Below are 23,890 nucleotides of genomic sequence, written 5' to 3'. Positions count from 1 at the left end.
TATAAATAATTTAACACATGAGTGACTTAAAACTTTGGCTGAAGATCCACCTTAGTCTCTGTCAAATGTTACTTCTGTTGGAGAGCTTGTGGAAAGGAAGGACTGCTTGTGTCCCAGGCACTTCAATGCAAACCTTTACTCGTGTGGGCAGTTACAATATGCAGTTCTGTAGTGAAAAGGCTGGCTATGCCAGCCTCATGTGACTTGTTCCCACTTGATTGTGCCAAACTCTTTGTGTTGTTGCTACATTATGAATCATATCAAGAAATTCATCTGATTGAAACTTTCCCTCATGTTGTTTTTCAGCTCAATCAGCTCACTGAGGAACCACAGGAGCAGCTGTGTTGGTACAACAGTTGGGCAGGGTGAGGGCAGGATTATGTAGCAAGAGTGGACCTGCTTAAGGAACATCCCATCACTGCCTAAAACTCATTTGTGAAGCTAAATTGCTGGATTAGCTGATTTGGTGGTGGTGTCTTTTGATTTTAAGAGGAGTGGTGGCAGGAGGACAGGAGGAACTACCAAGAGCTGTTGTATGGTAAATTATTGAAGTAAAATTTGCCAGAAGTTCATCACTTTCAATTTGGGTCATTTGTTAATTTTCCAGGAGAGGCTTGCAGAATCATCTATGTAGGATATAAAACCAGTAGCAAAAGAGAGGAATTCTTAAAAGCAAACTGACTGAAGACACTGAAGTAAATACATAACGTTGAAACTTCTTAAACTGCTAGAGCTAAAGAAATGGGTACAGAGTTTGATGAGACAAAATACAGGTAAGGAAAGGAATGGACCTTAAAGGGAAAGAAATTGTAAAAAAAAGCATGCGTTACAGGCTTTGGGTCTTGTTCTCCTCGGTTCTGGTTGCTGAAGTTCTGTTAGTGGTGCCAGTGCCAAGTTTGATTCATACTTGAAGCCTGGCTTGTTTTTTTTCCTATTAATTCCTGCAGGATCTGCAGCACTCCCAGCTCTCATGGCCTGTTGTGACTTGGATAACTGGAAAACCCTCTGGAGGGTCCTTGTTGCTGACAGAACTGTGCTGAGCACAATGACTTCTCTTATAAATTCCTCATGATGTGGGTGTTGTCTCTATTGCCTGAGATAATATTTTGTTATCCCTGATGTTTTGCTGTTTGGAATAACTCCTTTCCTTTGCTTACAGTATTGGATGGGTTCCTTGTGTGCCTCCACTCCTTCACTGTGTTTGATACTGCAGTAAGAGATGAGAATAATTGCGCTTTCCAGAGACCAAAGAAACTGAAGATTCCAGCACAGAAGATACAGAAGTGTGAGGAATTGGTGCATGACTCCAGGTGTGTGATGTCTTGTGTGATGTCTCTGCCATTTGGAACAGTAAAAAAAAAAACAACAGCGAACACATGCATGCTCTCATTTACATAGAAAGATGAGGATGGTAGCTTAGGGGTGTGCAGGCTTAGTGTCATTGTTACAGTGCAATATAGAAGACCTTTGAAGAGTGTTAGAACATCCTTACTTCAAATGAATGCTTCTGACCTCTGCTAAGATGAATGTGGGTCTTCTATGTGTGCTGGCAATTAGATTTTTCTCTCTATGGGAAGAAGTTTGGGATAAACAAATAGCAATTGAGTGGAATTTGTTATTTATGACAAAATCTCTTAAGTTTGTGCCAGGTAAGTTGTGTACAGGCAGGCTGCATCTGCCTGAGGAAAACCTCCATTGTCTCCTGTATTGCATTTCTTTTATCACATTGCAACTGGAACAATAATATAAAATTAGTATTTCATAAGGTCTTATAAATTGAGCAATTCTCTTACATGTGCTACATAACTGAGATTATGTGTGAAGAGCAGCTGTACAAGTTGGGTCAGTTAATTTTCTTCACAGGAGATGAACGATGGCTCTTTTCGAGGTCTAAGTTATTTTTAAATTGCTAAATGGAATTTAAGATGATGGAGGCATAGATTGGCTTATGTTGGAAGAGTTTTTCCCCGCTGCTGTGGGCAGGGTTGCAGGCAGGTTTATCTTATGTACCTAATATCTATCGGTCTGAATAAAAGGCTGTTGATTTCAGTGTGGAAATGAAGAGACTGTGGTTTTCTAAGGAGCCGTTCCCTGGGGAGGAGGCTCCAGCACTGCTCAAGGTGCCCGAACCTTTGTCCCAGTGACCTCTGCTGCTCTTGCTATTCCTGGTTTAAAGGTACAAGAACACGAGGAAGTTATTCCTTTGGGTAGTTTGCAGTGCAATTTTTCTGAGTCTCAGGGGGAAAATATTTTCAGTGCTGTTTTCTTTTTCCTATTCTAATTAAATGTTAGTTAAGTCCCGGTGACCAATTCTTCTAATTCAGCTCTGAGGCTAAGACTAAGTTGGAGTGTTTGTCGCGGGTTAAGCGTATCCAACAGCTCGTTTCCGCTGGCTCTGTTTAACAGCAGCCATTCCATGTGCGGAGGGCACCTTTGTGGCATCGCTTGGGAACGCTCCCGCTCCATATCACCCCACTGGCGCTCATCCCCTCCCCAGGCCGCCACCTGCAGGGCCGCGCTCCGCCCCCTGCGCCCATAGGCCGGCGGGATCCCGCCCCGCGGCGGGGCCTGGCGGCGGCTTTCGGGCGGGCGGCGGCGGCCGCTCGCAGTCGGAGCGTGGCGGGCGATGCCGTGCGGGCAGCCGGGCAGCAGCGCCGCCCCCGCGCTGTACGTGGTGGGGGTGGACGTGGGCAGCACGGCCGTGAAGTGCCACGTCTATGATCGCGGGGCCGCCGTCAGAGGTTCCAGCTGCAGGAAGGTGACGCGGGGGGGCGCGGGGCCGAGCCGCCTTGGGGCTGTGGGGCTGAGCCGCCTTGGGGCTGTGGGGCCGAGCCGCCCTCGAGCTGCGGGCTCTGTGCGAGCGGTGCTGCGGCCGCGCCGTCCCGCCTTGTGGAGCGCGGTGTGGGCTCCGAGCACCGCTCAGGTGCGGCCCGACCCGGCCCTGTCTGTGTCCGGAGCGGCTCGGCCCTTGGTGGAAGGCGCTCCGTCGTGTACCGGCGTGGTGCGGGCAGCGGACGGCCGGGCACGGTGCATGAGCGCGAGGATCGCGGTGACGCCGTGTCTCCTGTGTGCAGGTGGAGTCGCTGTACTCCCGGCCCGGATGGGTTGAACTGGATCCCGAAGTTCTGTGGAGTCAGTTTGTCGGTGTCATAAAAGAGGCTGTACAAGGTAACGGCTCGTGGAGCCTGTGAGAAGGTTGTTGCTTATTTTCCAGAACTAGTCAGCTAACGAGCTGGTCAGCTGCAGTTAGTACTTATTTCTAAAATCACACTGGAAATACACAGCTGAGCGTATGTGTGTAGTGTGTGGTAAGGCCGTGCTGTCACACAGCACCTCTGTCAGTTAGTGTGTGTTGGGCCGTGCTGGGGGTGCAGCACAGCAGCAGTCACACAATGGTACCGGTCACAGTGCCCTGCTGCTGCCCTGCTCACCGCTGTGAACAGAACTCAGGGCTGCTGTGCATGCTGCTGCACAGGAACAGGGCACTGCGTGTGTGCCCTCCGTCACAGCCTGCTCTTCCTTTTATTGCTTACTTGCCCGTTCTGTGGATTGAATAAGGAAGCAGAGGTTCTCTGGTCCCTGCTAGAAGGGGAAGCTGCTGCTGTGTGTTCTATCAACAGGCCACTCTTAAGCACCTGTGTAACGTGAACCTGAGCCCACAGCGCTGTCAGAGCAGCAGTCCCACCCTCCTTTCTGCCAGGGTGCTGAAGTCTGCAGCAGTTTCCCCTATCAGATCACCACACCCTGATTGTGCCAGCAGAGCTTTGCCAGCAGTTGTGCCAGCATACAGAAGGGCGTGGTGCTGGGGCAGGAGTGACAGCTGATGGCAGAGGGAGGGCACAGGGGCACACAGTTATGGAGCTGAGATGTGGGTCTGCGTGTAGGTGTGAGCTGAGGGTTGGTTGGTGTGCACTGAGGTGGAATGTGCCTCTGGCTGCATTATCCCGCTCCTCTCTGAGGTTTGGTCCTTCCTGGAAGCAGCTCCCCAGTTGCCCATACCTTCTGTTTTGTTTTTCTCTCTAATGGGTATAAGGCCAATTCACAGAGGAACCAAAAGAGCCTTGTGGTTGACACAAGAAAAGTGTTGGGAGCAGCTCATAGCTCTTGGAGGTGGGAAGAGCAAGCTGTGCCACACCAGCCAGCAGCGAGCTGCAGCAGTTCTGGTCTGATTCTATCTTCAGTTCATACCTGCTGCTGCTGGAGGGGCAGAGCTGCTGTTCCAAGCCACCCACTCCTATGTCCACCTCCCTTACGCTCCTACTGCTTGTGCAGTGCTTGTGCAAGCAGGTGGAGCTGACAGTCTTGCAAAAGCATTGATTTGATTTTCAGCTGATCGCCCTTATCAGCAGAAGAACCACAAGGTCTGTGGGCAGGGGGGGGAGGATGGGGCAGAAGCGAATGGAGCAGTGAGCAGGTCAGGTGGGCCCTTTTCCTATGAAAGCTCTTCTGCAAGTGTCACTCAGAGGGTGTCAGTTGTCAGGGTGTACTCGCTGAACTCAGGGTTTGCTCAAGTAGTTGGGCTGAGAAATTAAGAGATCAGCAGTGCTTTGGCCACAACTGCCTGTCAGACGACTACTCAGAATCTTACACTGTATCGTTTTTTCATTTAAGCTTTCTTCTCTAAGCATGGAGGTGCTGTGGAAACTGACCAGAGCCGATTTAAAAATGGCTGGGAACAAATTTAAATACTTATGTTAGTTTATATATTAGAAAAGCTGTTTTGCTCCAGTTATTTGAAAGTGCAGCAACAAAACGTGCCTGTATCCAAATGAACGTTTTTCTGCTTCTGAATTTCAAGTATATTTAGTTGCGTTCAGTGATTAAGTGGTGCAAATAAATTTCTTGTTATTAATTATAAAATCTTAAGGAACGTAATATTTAAGATGAGGAAGGTAATTACCAAAGACTGATGTAAAAAATCAGTTTACTTTTGCTTCCCTATGGCATTTCTTTCCTTTTGGTTATTGTGAGTTTTCCTCTTTGTTTTTAAACTTGTAAATACACTTATTCTTTATCTCTGTGCTTTTGTGACACCCACGTTTTAACTGGTTTCTTACATGCAGGCATGACAGTCTTAGTGCCTTGCAGGTTGCCTGTCTCTAGTTTGCTGAAGTGAGGCCCCATCTGGCCTTTCAGATGGCACAGAGGGTCAGTGCCACTTCTGTGAGCAGTGCAGCTTTATTGCCTTTGCTATCAGTTGGTCTGATTCAGAGTTCCCTGTTATTTCACTGGTGTAGCCACTCAGGTGCCCAGTCTGTGTTGACCTGTTTTCTGCTTATTTCTCCTGCGTTCCATAGATTTTAAAGTTATGTTAGAGAAGTCATATTTTTAATTTTTCTTCAATTTTTTTTGCATTTGTTTTCTTTTTATTTTCTAGCTGCTGGAATTCACATGAAGCAAGTTGCTGCTCTTGGCATCTCAACGCAAAGATCCACTTTCATCACATGGCACAAGTATGTATACGCTGTGTTAGTTAAAATGAATTTGTGTTCATTGCCGTGATCTGGACAGAAACAGCTTGTAGAAATCCTGAACTCAATCTGGCAGCCAGCATCTGTCATGCTGTGTTGTGTTGGCAAAGCTGCACTTTGCAGCAGCTCAGAATTGTTGTTTTGGTGCTTTGGAAGAAATTAATACATATCGGTCAGACTTAATGCTCTTTGAAGGTCTTTTCCAACCTACGTGATTCTCTGATTTTATGGTTCTGTGATTTGTTCAAAATTCCAATGAGAAGCCTTGTACCCACACTGTCTGTGTGCCTGTTGCCAGTTTCTCACACCCAACATGAAGACGTGCACTTGTGTTAGAAACTGACCAGCTGTTAAATGTTGTGGTTGGAAGTGGTGTATCACACTGACTTTCGAGGTGGGGCTGTATACATTCTATGACTGAAAGTGAGGATGTTCCAATGCTATTTTTCAGGAGGACGGGGAAACCTTTTCATAATTTCATAAGCTGGCAAGACTTAAGGAGTGCTGAGCTTGTGAATTCCTGGAACAGGTCCCTTCTGCTGAAGGTAACGCTTTGCTAAGTGGCGTATTGCTTGAATTTATTATAACTGCTTCATTTGTAGGAAGCAGGAGGGTGGTATATGAAATTCTGCAACTGCTTTGTGAACGTATTCATATGAAACGCTGCAGCCTAAAGCTTTTAACAAGCAAGTAAACAAGATTTGTGTGGAAAATGGTACTTTAAAAAACAATAAAGTACACGAAGTTACTTAACTATGGGAAAAGCTGTCTGTAAGTCTGACGTGTGTTCTGTTACAGTTCAGTCTCTTCGTTGTGTAAAAATGTCCCATGGTAACACTGCTGAAACAGTTTTTGAATGTAGGTAATTTGTGGTTGGCAACACGTTGGGCGTTGTGTTTTCTTTTTAATGAGGTCATCTAAGGAGGGTGCATTCTGTGCTACTCCTGCTTCTTTTAAAAGAAATGTTACTCAGGGAGGGAAAACTGAAGTTATTTTTTGTAAGCGTGCTAGTATAACAAAACCGAGCTAAAAACTGCATTTTGTCACATATTTTGAGTGGAGCTTTAATGATTAAATTTAGATTCCTCTGTTAAAACAGAATTGAGCTTGCTTTTGCTGTAAGAGAACTGTCAAGGGAATAACTGTAATACTGTCAGCCGTGTTGTGCATTGTGTTCAGACAGGGGACCTGTCTGTAATATGGAGCAGTTGTTGACTTCTGCTGGCATGCAGAGAACAAGACAGACCTGCTTGGTGCAGCTGCTCTTTGGTGTTTGTTGTGGGCAGGCTGCCACTGAAATCATATATAAGGATTATCTAACAGAACTTGAGCACGAGCATAGCTTTTGTCTGTATTGTCGTCCTTTAGTACTAATTTATAAGAAACATTTAAAGGAAGAAATTGAAGAAGTAACTGTTTTCTTTTGAAACAGGTAATCCATGTTATTTTTACAGTGCTTCATTTCTTTACTGGAAATGATCGATATTTGGCTCCAAGTTTTCTTACCTTTTCAACACATCAGACTTCTATGAAGTTGTCGTGGGTCTTTAAAAACATACCTGAGGTAAGCTGGAAAAGGAAAAATAGGAACTTCCTTAATCCATCATAATGGCTGCTGGTATAACCTCTGCATGTTTGGCTTTTTGTTCCTTTCCTCAAAAAAAAACCCACCAAAACAAAGTACTTCACTTAGCGTAATTCTGCTCTTAGTTATTAGATTTTGTTTAAAGTTGTTTGCACATTTATTTTCTATGGCACGTTCCCAGCTGGAACTGTCACCTTGCCAGTCTGGACCCTCCAGTTTTTCTAGTTACCTGTGCATTACCATACTGAACAATCAGATGCTAATTAGTTGCACACTTTGTTGCAGTTCAAATTGGAAAACATGTGTAAAGTAAGTTGTGCTGGTTTAATCTAATGGAGCAATGACCACTGGAGCTATTTCTTCCTCAGTTCTTTGCTCTAATCCTTACTCTTTTCCTTGTTTTCTTACTGTATTTATAACTTAATTTTTTTTATTACTTCTGATAATGTTCAGATTATTGTTTAATAAAATTATGATCATCCATTTTTGTCTTTCCTGTGTAAAGAAGCCTCTGTTTGTTTTTTTTGAGTGAGTTTGTCTGCTATTAGCCTAACTGTTGAGAAGGTCTGATAGTTTTTATGTGTATATTTAGGTTGGGTCTGTTGAAAACATGAGCTGTGGATTAGGAATACAACAGAATTAAAAGATCTGCAGCTGCTGGGGCTTTGGTGTGAGATGAATGTTCTCCATAGATTTTTCGGGCTCTGATATTTAGAATAAATTATTACCAAACTAAAAAGCTCAGAAACATGTTTCTCAGTTACGGAGAATAGTGCACTCGGTCATGCTCTCATATGAATTAATTTCTGTGTTCTTTTTCTAAGTTCTGTGGCTGTACGCAGTCTTGGTCAGTGGGCATTAGATGAAACATTGCTTTCCCATTTTAAAGGAGGAAAAATATCTCAAAGAAAAGAACAGTTAGAGTCTTCTCTGACCTCATAAACCTGAAAATGCTTCCTCTGTTTTCACTCTGCCTGAGTACATATTATGAAAGAGACATATTCCTTCTATTCTTGTTATTCTGTGTTTCAGTACAGTATGCTCTGGTCCTCATTTCCTCTATTCAACACTCCACTGCACTAAGAATTAATTGCTGTTCTTTTCTTTGCAGCAGCTGTTAGAACTCGTCCTTGTTCTCTATTAGCATCATGAACAGTTTTTCTGTAGGATAATACTACTTGCAGAGCTGGATCGCATTTCTTTGAAGAAATACTGGGTATTAGAGGCTTACTTTCTAAGGATGTTATTATCATTAACAATAAAGAAAAAAATGAAAAACAAGTTAGGGAATATGTTTCTCTTTATTGTATCCAATATGGAATCCTTTTTTTCTGTATTTGTTCCCAGGCTGATGAAGCTGCCAAAAAGAATAACTGCTGCTTTGGAACAGTGGACACATGGTTACTGTATAGATTGACTAAAGGTGGGTGTTACTGTTGTTCTTAAATGCTAATAAAATGTACTGGAATCTAAACAGTGATACTCATGACTATCACTGAATTTAAGTATGTTCTGATGGTGTATGCTTTTCATTAATTGATGGTGAATATTTTAAAATATTTACTGAATTACTGAATTAATTTTTGAGCACTGGAAGGGTAATTGGAAAAGGAAGTGATTACTGTGTCTAATCAGCCTTTTAAACATTAAAGATTTAAAGATAATCATTAGAACTAACCAGTGTTGACTGAAGAAAAGCATCTGCGAAAACAAAAGAGCCAAGAATTATGAGAAATGTGGAAGCATGACAAGGTTCTGTCCCAGAACCGCTTGCTGAGTGAGGGCTGATGATTCAGCCATGGTGTAGATGATGATGGAATACAGTGCAGATCAGCTCTTTTTTGAGCATCTTCATGAGAGTAAAATGAAGCAGTTAGGATATGTGCTTTGCAGGAAGCAGCAAGAGTACTTGGTGTAGTGATGGGGTTCAGCATGACCTTTCCTGTAGATGCTTATGTTCTGTGGGAGCTGAGGAGATTTTTAAAGAAAAAATGTTTATAATGACTTAAACATTTGGGCATCTGAAACCTTTCTTTTTTTTTTTTTTTTTTTTTTTTACCAGGTTCTGTATTTGCTACAGATTACTCCAATGCCAGTTCTACAGGCGTTTTTGAACCCTTCACGGTGCGTGCTGTTGATTCCATATGAACATTATTGCTATTTGCTGCACTTTGAGAGTGTTTCTGATGTTTTTGCTTTATTTCCTGTTATTTCAGAAATGCTGGAACCCCACTTTGTGCAATTTACTTTCCATTCCGATGTCTATTTATCCTCCAGTGAAAGACACAAGGTAACTGTGAAGCTTTATTTTTAAGAATATGATACCTATTAAATTAACTGCTTCTATAAAAATATTACATAACCCGCACAGGACAAGTAATATATAAATATATATAAATAAATATATAAAGTACTTTAAACTTTGATTATGTGCGCAAGTGCAATTTTAATCCTACATCCAGAATGTTATTTTTACTATCAGTAATTCTTAAAGCTAAAGTTTTAACACTTTCCTTACAATAGAGAGGTAGCATTGCCTTTAATTTATGTACAGGCACAGTCCTTGTATGTTTAGGTTTTGTTTTTAAAAAAAAAAAAAGTCAATTCATTGTTGTGATGTTTCTCATGAAATTTGTTTCAAGCTTCAATTTTGGATCAGCTGACCCTGAAATATTTGGGGTACCTATTCCAATAATGGCATTGGTGAGTGAAGATATTTATTTTTTTTACTTAAATTTATATTTCTGTACCTGTATTTATTTATCTGGCTCTGATTTAATATGTGCTTGTTTAGTATGTGTTCCCTATTCCTTCACTGTGGCCTAACTATAGTAGAATTAGTAATTAAGTTTTGCTTCAGAGGCTAAGCTTACAGCACAGAGGAGAGGAGTGGAAAGGGATTTATAGAGGTTATGGCCCATTGAAGTTAGATGACCAAATGATTAAGTACTGAACATAGCATTTAACAGACCTGGGTTCTATTCTAAGCTGTGGTAATCTCTCTTTAGCTTAAAGTCACTTGTTTTAGATACAGGCTTGCAATGGGATACAGCCTGACTTGGCTTCATGAGACTCCGTGCGTCATAGAATTATTAAGTTTGGGAGAGACCTCTAAGATGATCCACTCCAACCATCCAGTGTATGTAAGGGTGTTTATTGGTAGATCCACTTGAGGTGAATTTTATTTATTTTCCCTAAAAACAAGTGGAGAATAACATTTTATCGTCTTAGTAGAGTTTGGATAGGAAAAACGTGTTATTGCAGTAATGTAGAAAAATCTGCCCAAACTGAGCTAAATGAAAAATATGTCATATCCTCTATTGTGAGTTCTTCTTCTCACTAAGGCATAAACAGGAGACAAATTTAACATGTCATTGTTGTTGGACAAAATCATCCTGAAATGATTTGGTACAGGAGGGGCGGCAGGTCAAAAGGGAGTTAAGAACTCAGAATTCTGTGATTAGAGAAATTGAAGCCAGTCTGCTGCCTTCTCCTTGAGACTGCAAAAGCCCCATTTATCCTTATAAAAGACTCAAACAATAGAGTTATTATTTTCAAGACATGTTATTCAGCATTGCAAGTTTATGTCTTGGAAGTTGGAACTAAAACATGGTTTAATTTGCCTCTAGTGATGAATCTGACTGTGTTAGAATGGCATGCAAATACTTGAGAAATTGTGTAGAGATGCTCTGTATGCTCAGTTCACTTCTGAATAGTTATTTATATTGAATACACTGAATTTTTTTTTTTACACTGATATCTTAAAATCCAGCAGCTGGTGGCTAACTTGTCAGTACATTTTTGTTGCAGGTAGCTGACCAGCAGTCAGCAATGTTTGGAGAATGCTGCTTTCAGCCAGGAGATGTTAAACTGACGATGGGTACAGGTGTTTTCTGGAATGTTAATACAGGAGGGAGTCTCTTTGCATCACACAGGGGTAGGCTGTGTATTATATAATTTCATTTTATTTGACAGTTGTTAATGATGACGATACAAAATTGTTGTGCTCAGCCTTCTGTCTTCAGCTGTAGAAAGACAGCTTAAAAATGTTTTCAGGACAGAGGACTGTGAAAATCTTTAATTAGAAATGGCAGTCTTGGTAGTCCTGAAATACAATTCTTAAGAACAGAAAAACAGAGGAGAAAAAAAAAAAAATGGATTAAGACACCATATATAACTAGTAGTGATACTTTTTGGTAGCATTATTGTGCAGTACAGGAATGGAAATGTATGGGATTGGTGCTCTGTTTTCTCACATCAAAGTTTTCCAGTGGGTCACCATAAGTTCCAGCCCTTGAGCCCTTGTACTTTGAAGTGCGTACTTAGCGATTACTAATTTTGTTCTAAAATACTAAAAATGGGTTTCTCTGGTGTTGAAAATGTTGTAGTTGTGAACACTGATTGATGGTCTGCTGAGTTCGTTCGTTTCTCATATGTGGCTATTTTAATTCTTGGAAGGAAATTAAAAAAAAAATACTGTATGTTTTTAGTTGGATTCATTGTCTGTGTTTCCCTGGAAGGACTGTAATTTATTTAGGTCTTTTGTTTTGTTTCATGGAAAATAATTAAGGTCTGTATCCACTGATTGGTTGGAAGATCGGGGAAGAAGTTGTTTACTTAACTGAAGGCTCTGTGTCAAACATTGGCACTACCATCAAATGGGCTCAGGATATAAGTAAGTAGTTTTTGATTTTGTAGTAGGATGTAATATATTGCTACTTGTTAGTCTGCTTTATAGGGCTATAGCTATGTTCTTGAGCTTCGTTGAGTTATCTGTAACTAAAGAAACTAGCCTACGTGTCTGGGACATCCACAGTCTTTGCAGGAGGTTCTCTGGTGAGTGTGTTTACTGCAGATAGTTTAGATTTAGTAGAATTCATTTCTGTCCTCTTAAGATGCCTTAGATTGGTTTGCACTCATTTTGCATAATGATTTCCTCTTCCAAGTCTGTCTGTGAGGTCATCCTTTGTGTATTATTATTTCCCTGAAATGTTTTACTCCTGAGCATATGTTTTTCCTGAGCATAACATTTTTTATTTTAAAAAAATAGAAATGGTATGAAGGAGACTTCTGTGGTGTTGGTTGTTTTGTGGTATTTGGGCGTGAGAAGAAGCACAGGAACTGACTGTCAGTTCAGTCTAGTTAATGTAATTGTAGATGCTACAACCTGCAAATACTTGGTTAGAGATTTTGGGAGATTGTTAGCTCTACATCTCAGGGTTAGCTACAGACTTGAAAATACTTGCACATCTGTTTAATAAAAGCCTAAGAGTATTGTAGCCTTCTAGTAGTTGATGTTGAGTAATTCGTTTACAGGAGAATTTTTCTCAGTGTTCTAATACACTATTTACTTGTCTCGCTTAAAAACCTGGTAAGCCTTACTGGGGTGCAGAAAAGGAGTTTATGACCTAAATTTTGGATTATCTGAGAAAGGCTTTTCCGAAGTACACCTTGCCACCAACTTCCACAATTGAGTTCTCAGTTTCTGGTGAATGTGTGCATATACATGCAGATTTATATCCCCTTAAGTACTGAGTAGGACTTATATTGATTGTTCATCAGAGCCATTAATTTTTTGAGGAAATAGTTCATTTCCACACATAGTTCAGTTCTCACTCAGTCTTTTTCACTCTCTATCCTACTATAGAAGTACTATATGGTTCAGAAATAGTGAGTGCGAGAAGAGGAAAAGATATGCTTTAGGCTTATTAGTCTGGGCACTGTATGATCCAAAACTTTCAAACATTTATGGAGGTAAAATTGAAAGTCCTGGTAAGTTTCCAAGAGGGTTTTTTAAATTGAGTTACATTAACCTATCTTTGGTAGGAGGATTTACCTCTTGGACAAGACAAAATCGTGGGTATCTTCTACTGGAGATCTCTAGTCTTTTGATGGTGTGTTATGTGGCCATCTAAGGAATGTATATGAGTGAAGAATAAGTTCAAGAGGGGATGTCTGTAATGAGTTTTGAAAGGAGTCATCCAGTTACAGTTACAGCATCCTCTGTGAGAGTGCTGATAGTAGGACCTGATATTCTTGTCAGTCTCTTGTTTAAAAAATAATAAATATATATATGCACATATAGATTGAGAGCTGATAAAATATGATGGGTAGTAAGGATTTCCTCTGTAGTCACTTGGTGTTTAGCTTGACAGTAAGAGCATCTTTGCAGAGGAAACAGGAAAATGTGTTTCATGTTTTTCAACATCTAGGGTTTTTTTTAGCATAGGTGCTGTTGTTAGCTATCTCAACTCCTGTTTAGATCTGTTTGTCTGGAAAGCTAATGATCTTTTACAGGACACAAAGATTAAAAGGCTGTAGTGTGACAGACGGGAGAGGGTCTTTTTTAATTTAGTCTTCGTTTAAATGTCTGTGATTGGACATGAAATACAAGAGAAGTGTTGACTTCCCTTAGAACAAAATGGAGAAATATTCCAAAGGGGCGTGACTGGGAAGTATTGCACAAGGAGGTGGCCCAACTCTAGCTTTTTGTCTTTTAATAGTATTTAAAGAAACTGAAATAAACAATAAAAGCATATGTACTATGCATCTTTACAGATCTTTTCACCAGTGTAGATGAAACAGCAAAAATGGCACGGAGTATTGTTGATTCTCAAGGCGTTTGTTTTGTTCCAGGTTTTCAGGTAAAATTATAGTTATTAATATAGTTAAGAATATGTTCTTAGTAGCTCAGTTAAAATTACAACTTCTGTCTCGTTTCAATGTAGTAATTTACACCTTAACACCATATTTAAACTCTAATATTCATGTTTTTATTCTCTGTCCCTCACCACATCATGTGAGGATGTTTGTGGTAAGAATGCTTAGAGCTTTCCCTTGCAAGAGAAAAAGCTTACTAAGTAGGAAATTACTTCCACTGTGCAGATGGTGGCCTGACATATAAACTGTGTGACGTGTCCACAGTAGGTAGACAGTGTCAGAGAATCTGAACCCATATCTTTTCTGCCTCATACAGAGCCTTCGTTGAGATAGCATTTCCAAGTACTGTGCTAAAATAATTCATTTTATCCTGCCTCTTTTCAGTATGTAGTTTGTGATTCATCAGAGTATTTAAACATGGACCTTAAATGTGAGTAAACTGGATGTCCTGATGTTAGGAAAGGCAAAGGTAACAATAGACAGATGTGTCTTGGTTACACAGATTTTAACGTAAATTAGTTTTATTCCCACTAAAGTAGGTTTTGTGCTTTGTTGCTATTGTTACTGAACACAGTGCATATAGTAAAGATTTCCTGGAATTAGTTCGGCATTTTAGTCCCCTCCATCTTCCAGTAGGTTTCTTTTATTTTCCTCTTTATTTGAGGAGCTTCCTGCAATTAGTTGCTCCCCTCTAGATCTGTGGCTCTGGATTGTTTCATCTTGCTTTCCAGTTATGCTAAAGACTGTATATCTTCTTGTCTGTCCTTTCCTCTGTTTCATGATCCACTTTGCATTTCATTATGGAGGTGAGATACTGTTCCTGTTCAGAGGCAGCAAGAAAGGTGATGTTTTTTTGCAGTTCACTGTAGCGTATTAATCTGGTTTGGGATTGATAGGAATTGCAGTTAATTACATTAGATGACAAATGGTGATAGCTGGAGAGCTGACACACTGCCTGTTCATCTGCAGAACAGTTGCTTCCAGTATGGGCTTCACAGTTGGCAATAATAATTTCTAATTTGTCACCACAGAGTGACAGAGCTGCAAGTCAGAGCTCCTAGACAGGCCTTCATACAGAATGAGAATGAGCAGGTCTTGCTAATGTAGCTGCTGCTGACCTAGAGGCTGCATGGACCCCAACCTTTTGTGTTAAGTTATGCTACTTACCTGAGCAGCATGAGATGCTGTGACTAAAAGCATGCTTTCTGCAGCATAGCTGTTCCTACATTGTGTGTTTGTCACTATGAAAGTAGCCATTTTTCTCCACAACAATTATTTGTTTTCTAGTCAGTGTTGACGTTCTGGAGAAACTTTATGGTGTAGACTTGCTTTCTAAGTTGTCGTTTGGAATATTAACTTTATAAACTTACTGAACAGGTTGGCCAGGCACACTGAAATGAAAGCTTTCAAAAATCACCAGAACATTTTTTTTCTCCTCTTAGAAGTCTTTGTGATTCATTGCTTTTGAATACGTGTGTCTTGGATGGAATATTTTTGGCAGCTTGTCTTTCTGTAAGGATGTAAAAGTTTGGGGTTTGATTTTTCACTAGTTTACAACACTCAATTTGATCATTCCTACGGTTAGTGTCTTAGAAATAATTACTTTCACCTACAGCTAGTCCAGCGACTTTGTCAAACAACTGCCCTAATCATTAGCTTTACTTTTAGCACTGTAAAACTTAGTAAAGCTAAAATGTTTCCATTTAGCATTTACTGTGAGAAATTGTACTCTGAATAAGCAAGTACTGAGCCATGGCATATTCCAGTGTTTGCAGAAAGGATTCCTAACACAGACAAATATTAGTCTGAACGTTATATTTGACCATTTAATTCCAGTAATATTTAAGTTCTGGAGATGTTGGTTTGTGTTCCTTTGCATGTGTTGGTTTTTTTCCCCACATTGCTGTCTTGACACTGTCTCCAGAATGAGCCCCAGCTAGCTTCATGGTAAACACCAAGAAGATTCTGTCATCTTTATTCCTAGTTTGAATATTCCTAGTCCAAATTTAGGAACAATACTTCAAAAAAGAAAAAAAAAGAAGAGGAAGAAATGAAAAGATGGCTGGATTTCTGTTCATTTTTGACACTGGTAGCCACTAATAGCATCCTAGTAGACCAGCAGGGAGAGATTCTGTGTTAGTGTAGAAATTGAATGGATCTAATGGTCTGAAAAGGAACATGAACAGAGCTGAATTCATCTGCTTGCTGCTAAGCGTCACTGGCTGGATGCTGACACAAATGGTCGCATGGTAGCGCTTCTTAGACTTCACAGTGATGGCAGTTACGGAGGGTTTTCGTGAAGCCTGTATATTCATTTCCTACACAGAGTAAAATAGTTCTCTGCTTATCCATATAAAGGCAGTAAGAACAAATCCACTTCTTACTGGATTGTACTGCTGTGATGCAGAACACTGAAAGGAGCATCATTGTGAAAGCAGACAGGAAATTGAGTGAATATGTGTATTAATCATTCTTGCTTTTATTCTATCAGAATTAGGAGTTTTCCTATGGTTGGTAGTAGCAGCAAAACCAGAGCTTTTTGGTCTATATGAATGTATACGTACAACTATCACTTCCTGGTTCTTTGGTTTGTTTTTTGTTTTGAAATGAGTAGTAATTTAACTGGCTGGTTCTTTCAGGACACTCACGCATATTCAGAGCTTGAATGCGTGCTTTCAGGTTTGTTTTATATGAAAATCTGTGAACAGTGAATCTTCATTATGTTTCTGGGCTGGCACAGATGGTTCCATTCTTAGAATGGAAAGGGTACTTATGTATGTGGGAAAAGAAAAGAGTATTTTCTTTGACTTCAAATGTAAAAGTTTGTTCCGCTTAGAAAGCCAGGCTTTTTGGTAGTTGCTGATCATGATCTTCTATTTAAGTGCCAGTTCAGTATTTTCCATTCTGGTGCTGTTGCATATGTACCTATCCATACCTATTTATTTTTTTTCATATCCTAGCATTTTCTTCATTTACTTTAAAATGCATGGACACATTTACATAAGCATGAAATTCAAACTAGAAAGAATAGTTTCAAATCAAAAACTGCTGTCTTTAGTGAAAATATGACTTACCATTGTCACAAACCAGTCAGGACCAGCATACTTATTTCTTGTGATAAAGTTTGTCGAAGGAGAGGAGATTTATCAATCTGTCCTCCCGTACAAAAAGGACAACTTAGTGAGCATTAGAATTTTTGTTGGAAACTGTTAATCGGTGTCACTGAAAACAGACTGTGGTGTAAGCTAATAAAAATGATTGCTGTCCTTGTCAGCATTCCTTCTTTTAGAACACTGAGAAAACTGTAATGTCTGCTTGGCTCCGCTCAGTAGATGCTGACACAAATGGATTTGTAAATCTGTTTAGAGAAGGGGGTTAAAAAAAGAAGTGCAATTTTGCCAGATAACAGCAGTATCAGTGCGCACTGTCCTATGTACATCACATGTACACTGCATGAACTTAAAAGAGAAGGCATTGATGTTAGTGTTACTTAGCACATCAGTTTTGGAAGAATTTACTTAACACTTTTGCAGTTGAGAGAAGCTAAAGCATTCACTGCTTTATAGCTAATAACACTATATGCTGCTCACATGTTGTTTTCAATTTTCTTCTTTCACTATGCTGCCTGTAATTGTCGTAAGTTACTTTTTTTCTTATTATTTGACTGCTTTCTCAAAAGCCTTCAAATGTAACTCAGCAAACTCATTGTGAAATCTTCTCTGCAGGTTTCTGCAAATAATTCCTCCTTATGTGCCTCTTTCATGGGGCTGAAACCTACTACTACCAGAAACCATCTTGTACGAGCTATTCTGGAATCTGTAGCTTTCAGGTAATTCCTTGCTTGACATTATCACACTTGGTTTTGTTTCAGCCAGCAGTATTGAATAGATATGTTTACTTCCACGGTTTGTGAAATACCAATTGTAATCATCCATTGCAGTAATGTTGAAAAGGAATTTCAGCTGCCTCTTCTTTTTAACACATTGCAAATAAACTTGCATTTATGTATTAGTTTGGAGTTTTTTTGTTATGAAGTTGCCATACAGAGATTCTTAAATTATACTCTTTTTGACTAATTCTAAAAATACTTCATTGAAAATTTGTCTTGACTTTCCTGACAGTGTTCTGTCAGAAGCTGTAGCGCGCTCCATATTTGCTCTTTGGCTGAAGTTTGAATCTTTGGTGTTTTATAAAATGCAGTAATAGGCACCTTAGATATGTTGAAATATTTGGAAAGCACTTACCAATCCAACTGTCAAGGGTGAAAATATTGCAGTTAGTCACAGGTGTGACCACACCTCTAGATGACTGTGAAACATATTGTTCTGCCTTGCAATGCCAGCCAGTATTACTGGAACTGAATGTGAATGCAGTTTGAATCTAGTGTGTCTGGAGAAGGTAACAACACTCTGAATCACTGCAGCTTTCTCAGATGCAGTTTTTTCTTCCTTGTGAGAAAAACTTGAGATGCAGTGAGCCTGCATCTCTTAAAAACAAGGTAGAGAGCCTTTGTGTTTGGGGTTCAGAACAAGTCAAAATTAGAGCTTTCAGATGTTCACTTTAAAGAACAGTTGGAGAAATTTCAGTTGGCACTTCTGTCAGTGTGCTTTCATCACTCTAAACCACTTCTTGTATCAACAGTTGCCTGTAAATGAAAACCTGTAATCATTTTCAGCAGGTAATAAATGTACATTCCATGGTGCCATGCTTTGCAGTAAAATGTGATGTGCCTTTTTAATGGTATGTTACGGAGTTTCAGAGTGTTGTTTTTTTTTCTTAAGCATTCTGGAAGCTTGTTAACTATGCAGTGGTTTTGACACAACTGAGGCATTTTTTGTCTTGTATTTTATTTTCTGACTATGTAGATACTGGAAACACTTTATGGAATTCAGAACACCTAATTGAACTTATTTTTTTATTTTTTTTTTAAGAAACAAACAGCTTTTTGATATAATTGTGAAGAAGGTACGCATTCCGCTTCGAACTGTTCGGTAAGTTTCTCGCAACTTCAGTTAGATATGTGAGAATTTGATACAAACAGGTGTAAACTTTATTATGTATTTTATCCTATGTAAGAACTCTGCTGCTGAGAAATGGACTGTTACCAATTAAAATGCTGATATAACTTCAACATTGGCGCAGAGGGGTCATGTATTAATAAATGATTGGCATTGGTGGTTATCAGTAGGCAGTAAGGACTTGCTCTAAGATAAAATTATTTTCATGCCATGTTAGAATACGTGTAGCAATGACTTTACAAAGATCATCCTGCCCTTTAAATGAAAATCCTTTTGTGCTGGAATTTTTTATGTGGGGTCTGTCACAGAGTTATTGTTTTTGAAGACCTAGTTAAAACTGGACCTGTTTTTGAGGTATAAGGGAAGAATGTTTTTACAATTCAAATGGAAGAACGTTGGCGTTGTTTCAGTCTTTTAAGAAGACACTTTCATGAGGCAGTAGTAGTCCCTGGAATAGGCTAATGGCAACTTATTGGAAAGATTTAGCAGAATTTTGTTGCTGGAAAACTACCCTGTTTATTTTAGTAGGTACTTGGGCTGTACATACTCGTTATCCTAGAGCTTCCAGCCTGTCGTGATGAGAAAAGCCTTCCCAAAGTTCTCCTTCTGACAGCCAGGGGTCATTGCAGTATCACAATCAAGAACAGTGAGGAGACTTTCTGTCACTTCCCATGGGTGGAATACCCGTGCAATGGGAGTTGTAGACTGGCAGACATGTGGACAGATGGGAAATGAGAATTTTGAATGGTGGAAGGATGGTAAAAGCACAAAGGTAGGGGATGGTATGAGTTCATGTGTTCCATCGCATACTGGAACTGAGTAGGTCAAGATACAGAAACAGCTGGGCTCAATGCAGTAGTGATGAGTAGCAGTGATTCCTTAGGAAATTCTGATTCAATTTACATTGTAGTGTAAACTTTAAATTGTATTATTGCATTTTGTTTTATTTATTAATACAAAATTGCTGTTTCTATAATATAGTTTGCTAATATTAGTAGGAATTTAGCTTGTGGATTAAGGATTAGAAGGTACTGACATACACTTCATGGCTTTTTCTATAGAGTGTAAATTTTACTCCCTTTCTTCTGTCCTCTTATCTTTACTAACAGTCTGTAAGTTCTGAATCCTGTTTTATCCTGCCTTGAGTTTACTTACCCCTCTGTATGTTCATTCCTTTTTTAGCTACTGTCCTATATCCTTTGTTCCCAGCCTCTGCCTCCTACAAGCTCCTAAAAAGGTGTTGTTTTCATTAGTCTTATACATTCCTATTACTGCTTGTTGCTTGTCTCAACACCACCAAGGCAAGCACTGAGAAGGCTGTCTTGTTCTGTGTTACAGCAGTCTGCAGTGGTCTCTACAAGGATGATCTTAGTGCTCTGTAGAGTGCTGGAGTGCAACCTGTTCAGTTGTTAGTGAAATAATTGCACGTTGCAGTGTAATGCCACAAAGGAAGGTTTTGGTAGAATATGTACTGAACAGATTGAATGTTCAGCAGCAAAGCTGTGTCAAACAGTGTTTGCAAACTTCATTTTATTTTCCTAACTCGTAGCTTGAATCAAATGAATGTTTTATTTTTACAGAATGAGGAAAATGCATGTCAGTGGTGTTAAGATCATGACTTTGCAGATAGAGGGTTTCTATTCCATAGGGTAGAGGTTGAAATCCAGTTTAACTGTATATACAAATAAGCAGAATGCTGTTAACCTCACCAATCAGGCAGTATTTAATTGTTTTATTTTTAGAAACATCCAAAATACACAAAAATTTTCTTGAGACATACTTGTATAGAACATTCCAGCTGGTGCATTTGAATTAGTGGAATTTTCTAAGCAGCTGCAGGGTTTTGTTACCCAAACATAAGTGCATAAGTAATGGAAAGATCTGTGCAAGGGTGTGAAACCTCAGGAGCTGTATTCTGAAACAGTGGTAAATAAGCATTAGAACTAAACACTTCTACTTTTCTTATAATCTTTTATTCTTTTCTCCTTGTAGAGCTGATGGAGGTGTCAGTAATAACAGTTTTGTCATGCAGATGACTTCAGATTTGATTAATAAGAAAATAGAAAAGCCTTCAAATACAGATATGTCTAGTCTTGGTGCAGCTTTTCTCGCAGGTCTTGCATCAGGTACGTATACAAACACATCATCTGAAATTCATGTTTTTCTCTGGTAATATGTGTGTTTGTAGATAAGGAAGAAACATCAGGAAAAGAAACAATAACAAAAAACAGCAGTGTAAAACAATAGCATAGACTTAAAATGATTGTAGAATGTCCACAGTGGATTACTTCACTCTCTTTATGGGAAACTGCAGTAAAAATGTGTTCACATTTGTACAGTTCTTTTTATCCAAGTGCTTGTTGTGTTTGATGGACCGTAGAAATGGGTGATAGGGCCATGCATAAATAAGGACCATATTTATATTTTCATCACAAAGTCTGAATTTGCTGAGCAGTTTTATCCTTTAGCCTTACAGAAATTAGCAGCAGGAAGCTCAATGTGAAAAGTAACTGCATATGGGTTGTAGGGTTCATTTGCATTTAGAAGGATACAGTGCTGGAGGAGTGAGGTGGACCCTCTCTTCTCTTCCTCTCTCTTCACTGACCTGGACACCATGAGTCCCTTTCCATTTTCATACCGAGTGAAGCAGTGCTTGGTGAGGATGGATCATGTGACAAGGAGGCTGCCTTGCTCATGTTCAGCACTGTGAAGCTGTACCCTGTCGTCTCTGAACTGAGCCTTTATTCTTTGAGATTTTCACAGAAATAAGTAGAATGGAATTATAAAATAAATGAATGGGGGTGGAGGGGAATCCAGCTTTGCTCAGAAAGAACTGGCTTATATAATTAACCTGACTTTAAACTACAAATTATCGGTAGTTCTTTTTAATGGAGAAATATTTTGTAGATGGATGTGTACCTCAGTAAATTGCTTTGCTATGTAAATAACATAACTAAGATAAAAATTACATGCTCAGGTAAGGTTTGTCCAGCAATTAAAATTGTAAAAAGGTCCTTTGACAAACAAGAGCGATTCGATACCATAAATTAATCTGAATATGTAACAGCAGCTGTCTTCTGCCATTTATGCACTTTATAGGGCACAAGGAAAGCCAGTAGTGCTAAGTTTTGGTTTCCCTTGCCATTTAGAGGGACCTGTGGCTGAAGGCACAGTGAACTTCAGTCTTCCAGAGCTGTTCCTTGGAAACTCTCCCAGTTAAGCAGATGTGCTGTTGTCAGCACTCCAAACAAGTGGATGCTGTTGGAAAAGAGTTCCACAATGTAAAAAAACATGTGCTTCCCTCTGAGAAAGTTGTTGGTTAAGTAAAGAAAAGCTGTTGTGATTTCTTATTGTGTTTCTGGATTGGATCTCTTGTAAGTAAATTAAAACAACTCAAAAATAACATATTTGTAGTGGAACTTGAGAATGAACTTTCTGTTTATAGGACTTTGGACTGACAAAGAACAGCTAAAGAAGCTGAGGCGAATAGAAGCAGTTTTTGAGCCCCAGAAGGATGTGAAGGAATACAAGCCTGCCATGGACACCTGGATGCAAGCGGTGAAATGCTCCTTGCACTGGTAGAAATTGACATTTGGGAGATAGAAGGAATCAAATTATAAAACTAACAGAATGGTTAAAATTGTAACTGGAATTTGCGATGATATATAAAAGTTCTAAGGTCCTTTGATAACCTTCCTGCTGTTGGATAACTTAGCACTCCATAGTGAACCTTCCTATCACCCTCACAACAGCTGTAGTCCAGATGCAGCACTCATGTCCCTTCAATGACCCCCTTTGGGTGGCCCAGCTGCTTGAAACCACACTTTATATGTTGGGAGGTTTTTTTTCTATGATGTGTTTTCTACTGAGGAACTCATCTCCCATCTGATCTTTAAAAGCTTTGATATGTTAACCATTGAGGAATCTGAAGAGGGACATACACGTCCCTCGGTATTTCTAAGAGTAAAATAATTATTTAGAGGGGATGTGGGAAATTGATTGTGTATCAAGATACAGCCTGGCCAGTAGCTTCCTCACACATTTTGATTGACTTTGTAAGGAAGCATTTGACCCAGCTGTGTGACGGGGTTTTTGTGGTGCCTTGGGATTAGCACAAAATTAAGATGAGAAACAAAAGCAAATATGCTTTCAGAACTCCTTAAAAGATGCTTCTTTCCAGGATTTTTGTAGCTGATGTTTACTATCGGTCTAATTTGTACCTACGTTTTTTTAATTTTATACAGACAAGAACTGCATTATATGACACAATTAATATCAATGCTAGCATACCTGTAACTGCATTTAACTTGTGAAAATCTGTAACGTTAGTATTTTCAAGCCCATCACTGAGTCCTATTATTATTGGGAAAAAAACAGGGTTGAAAGTCTATTTTTGAAGTTACTACTTTTATATTTTTAAAATAAACTAATTAAAGAAACATAATTAATTATGCACGTGTTCATCACTAATCTTAAATTATTACAGGTTTCTCAGGACTGTGTATAAATCAGTTTCTGATCATAATTTCCTACTTCAGAAAGCGTTACTGACAAGAATGCTCTACCAGACCAAAAAGAGAAGGGTATCAGTCTGGCATGGTGAGCAGAAGGTGGTGGCCTTGCTTGTAGTTATTCTGCACTTTGTTCACACTGAAGGAGTTTAATTAATCCAAGTCTGCCTATAGATAATGTCCACCCGTGACCCCCTCGATGAAATCTCATGACTTGCGTTCATTTTGTAGTTATGTTGTTTTATAGTCTTGACTGGGGTTCTCACACTTTGTTCCCAGTGGAGCTGTTTATTGGGAGCTGAATCTGATTCTGTTGGCAACACTGACCACAGTACAGCCAAAATACATGCAATTTTGGTTTGGTACCGGATCAGTTTAATAGTAAATGTAGTGATATAAAAAGAAGTTATAATTGCTAATTTTTAGCACTATCATTTTAAGAGATGCACTGTGTTGAGACTGCAAATGTTTTACTTAGGATTGGGCAGCAATGGACCTCATGTCATGTGAAGATGAGGAATTCAGCTGAGAGATGTGTTAATGATCCTTGTGCATCCTGCCGTCATTGATGCACATGGTGCCAATGGTTGGTCTGCCTAATTGAGATGCAGTTCTTATCCATGATGATACAGTCTCATGTGTTAG

General features: G+C 39.5%; 1 protein-coding gene across 8 annotated transcripts; it reads left to right on the top strand.

Moving 5' to 3' along the window:
- The first annotated feature begins 1,167 nt into the window (after positions 1–1,167).
- On the top strand, positions 1,168–23,178 carry GK5 (glycerol kinase 5). 8 transcript variants are annotated; one of them, XM_085513004.1, is made up of 17 exons: positions 1,178–1,310; positions 2,051–2,176; positions 3,075–3,168; positions 5,378–5,453; positions 5,923–6,016; positions 6,904–7,035; positions 8,404–8,479; positions 9,119–9,180; positions 9,273–9,346; positions 9,699–9,759; positions 10,867–10,993; positions 11,627–11,731; positions 13,615–13,700; positions 17,442–17,545; positions 18,648–18,707; positions 20,727–20,860; positions 22,180–23,178. In XM_085513004.1, the coding sequence occupies exons 4-17, from the start codon at positions 5,392–5,394 to the stop codon at positions 22,314–22,316; spliced, it is 1,314 nt and encodes a 437-aa protein (XP_085369130.1). In that variant the 5' UTR covers positions 1,178–1,310; positions 2,051–2,176; positions 3,075–3,168; positions 5,378–5,391; the 3' UTR covers positions 22,317–23,178. The 8 variants fall into 8 exon arrangements, with proteins under 8 accessions (XP_085369129.1, XP_085369130.1, XP_085369131.1 ...); XM_085513005.1 differs by lacking the exon at positions 2,051–2,176 and having other exon boundaries at positions 1,185–1,310; XM_085513007.1 differs by lacking the exon at positions 1,178–1,310 and having other exon boundaries at positions 6,926–7,035.
- Positions 23,179–23,890: the final 712 nt, after the last annotated feature.

The sequence above is a fragment of the Coturnix japonica genome, chromosome 12, assembly GCF_054131305.1.
Source record: "Coturnix japonica strain WE chromosome 12, WE-NBRP24, whole genome shotgun sequence".
In the NCBI taxonomy this organism is placed as follows: domain Eukaryota; kingdom Metazoa; phylum Chordata; class Aves; order Galliformes; family Phasianidae; genus Coturnix; species Coturnix japonica.
The sequence above is the reverse complement of the archived record's forward strand: the minus strand, read 5'-3'. Positions and strand labels throughout refer to the sequence as shown.

Excerpts from the sequence above, each read along its gene's own strand:
- GK5 (XM_015871468.3), top strand. The coding sequence starts at position 2,627 with ATGCCGTGCGGGCAGCCGGGCAGCAGCGCCGCCCCCGCGCTGTACGTG. Across the intron at positions 17,546-18,647 it reads CTGGAATCTGTAGCTTTCAG|AAACAAACAGCTTTTTGATA; the intron begins GTAATTCCTTGC and ends TTTTTTTTTAAG. Across the intron at positions 18,708-20,726 it reads ATTCCGCTTCGAACTGTTCG|AGCTGATGGAGGTGTCAGTA; the intron begins GTAAGTTTCTCG and ends TTCTCCTTGTAG.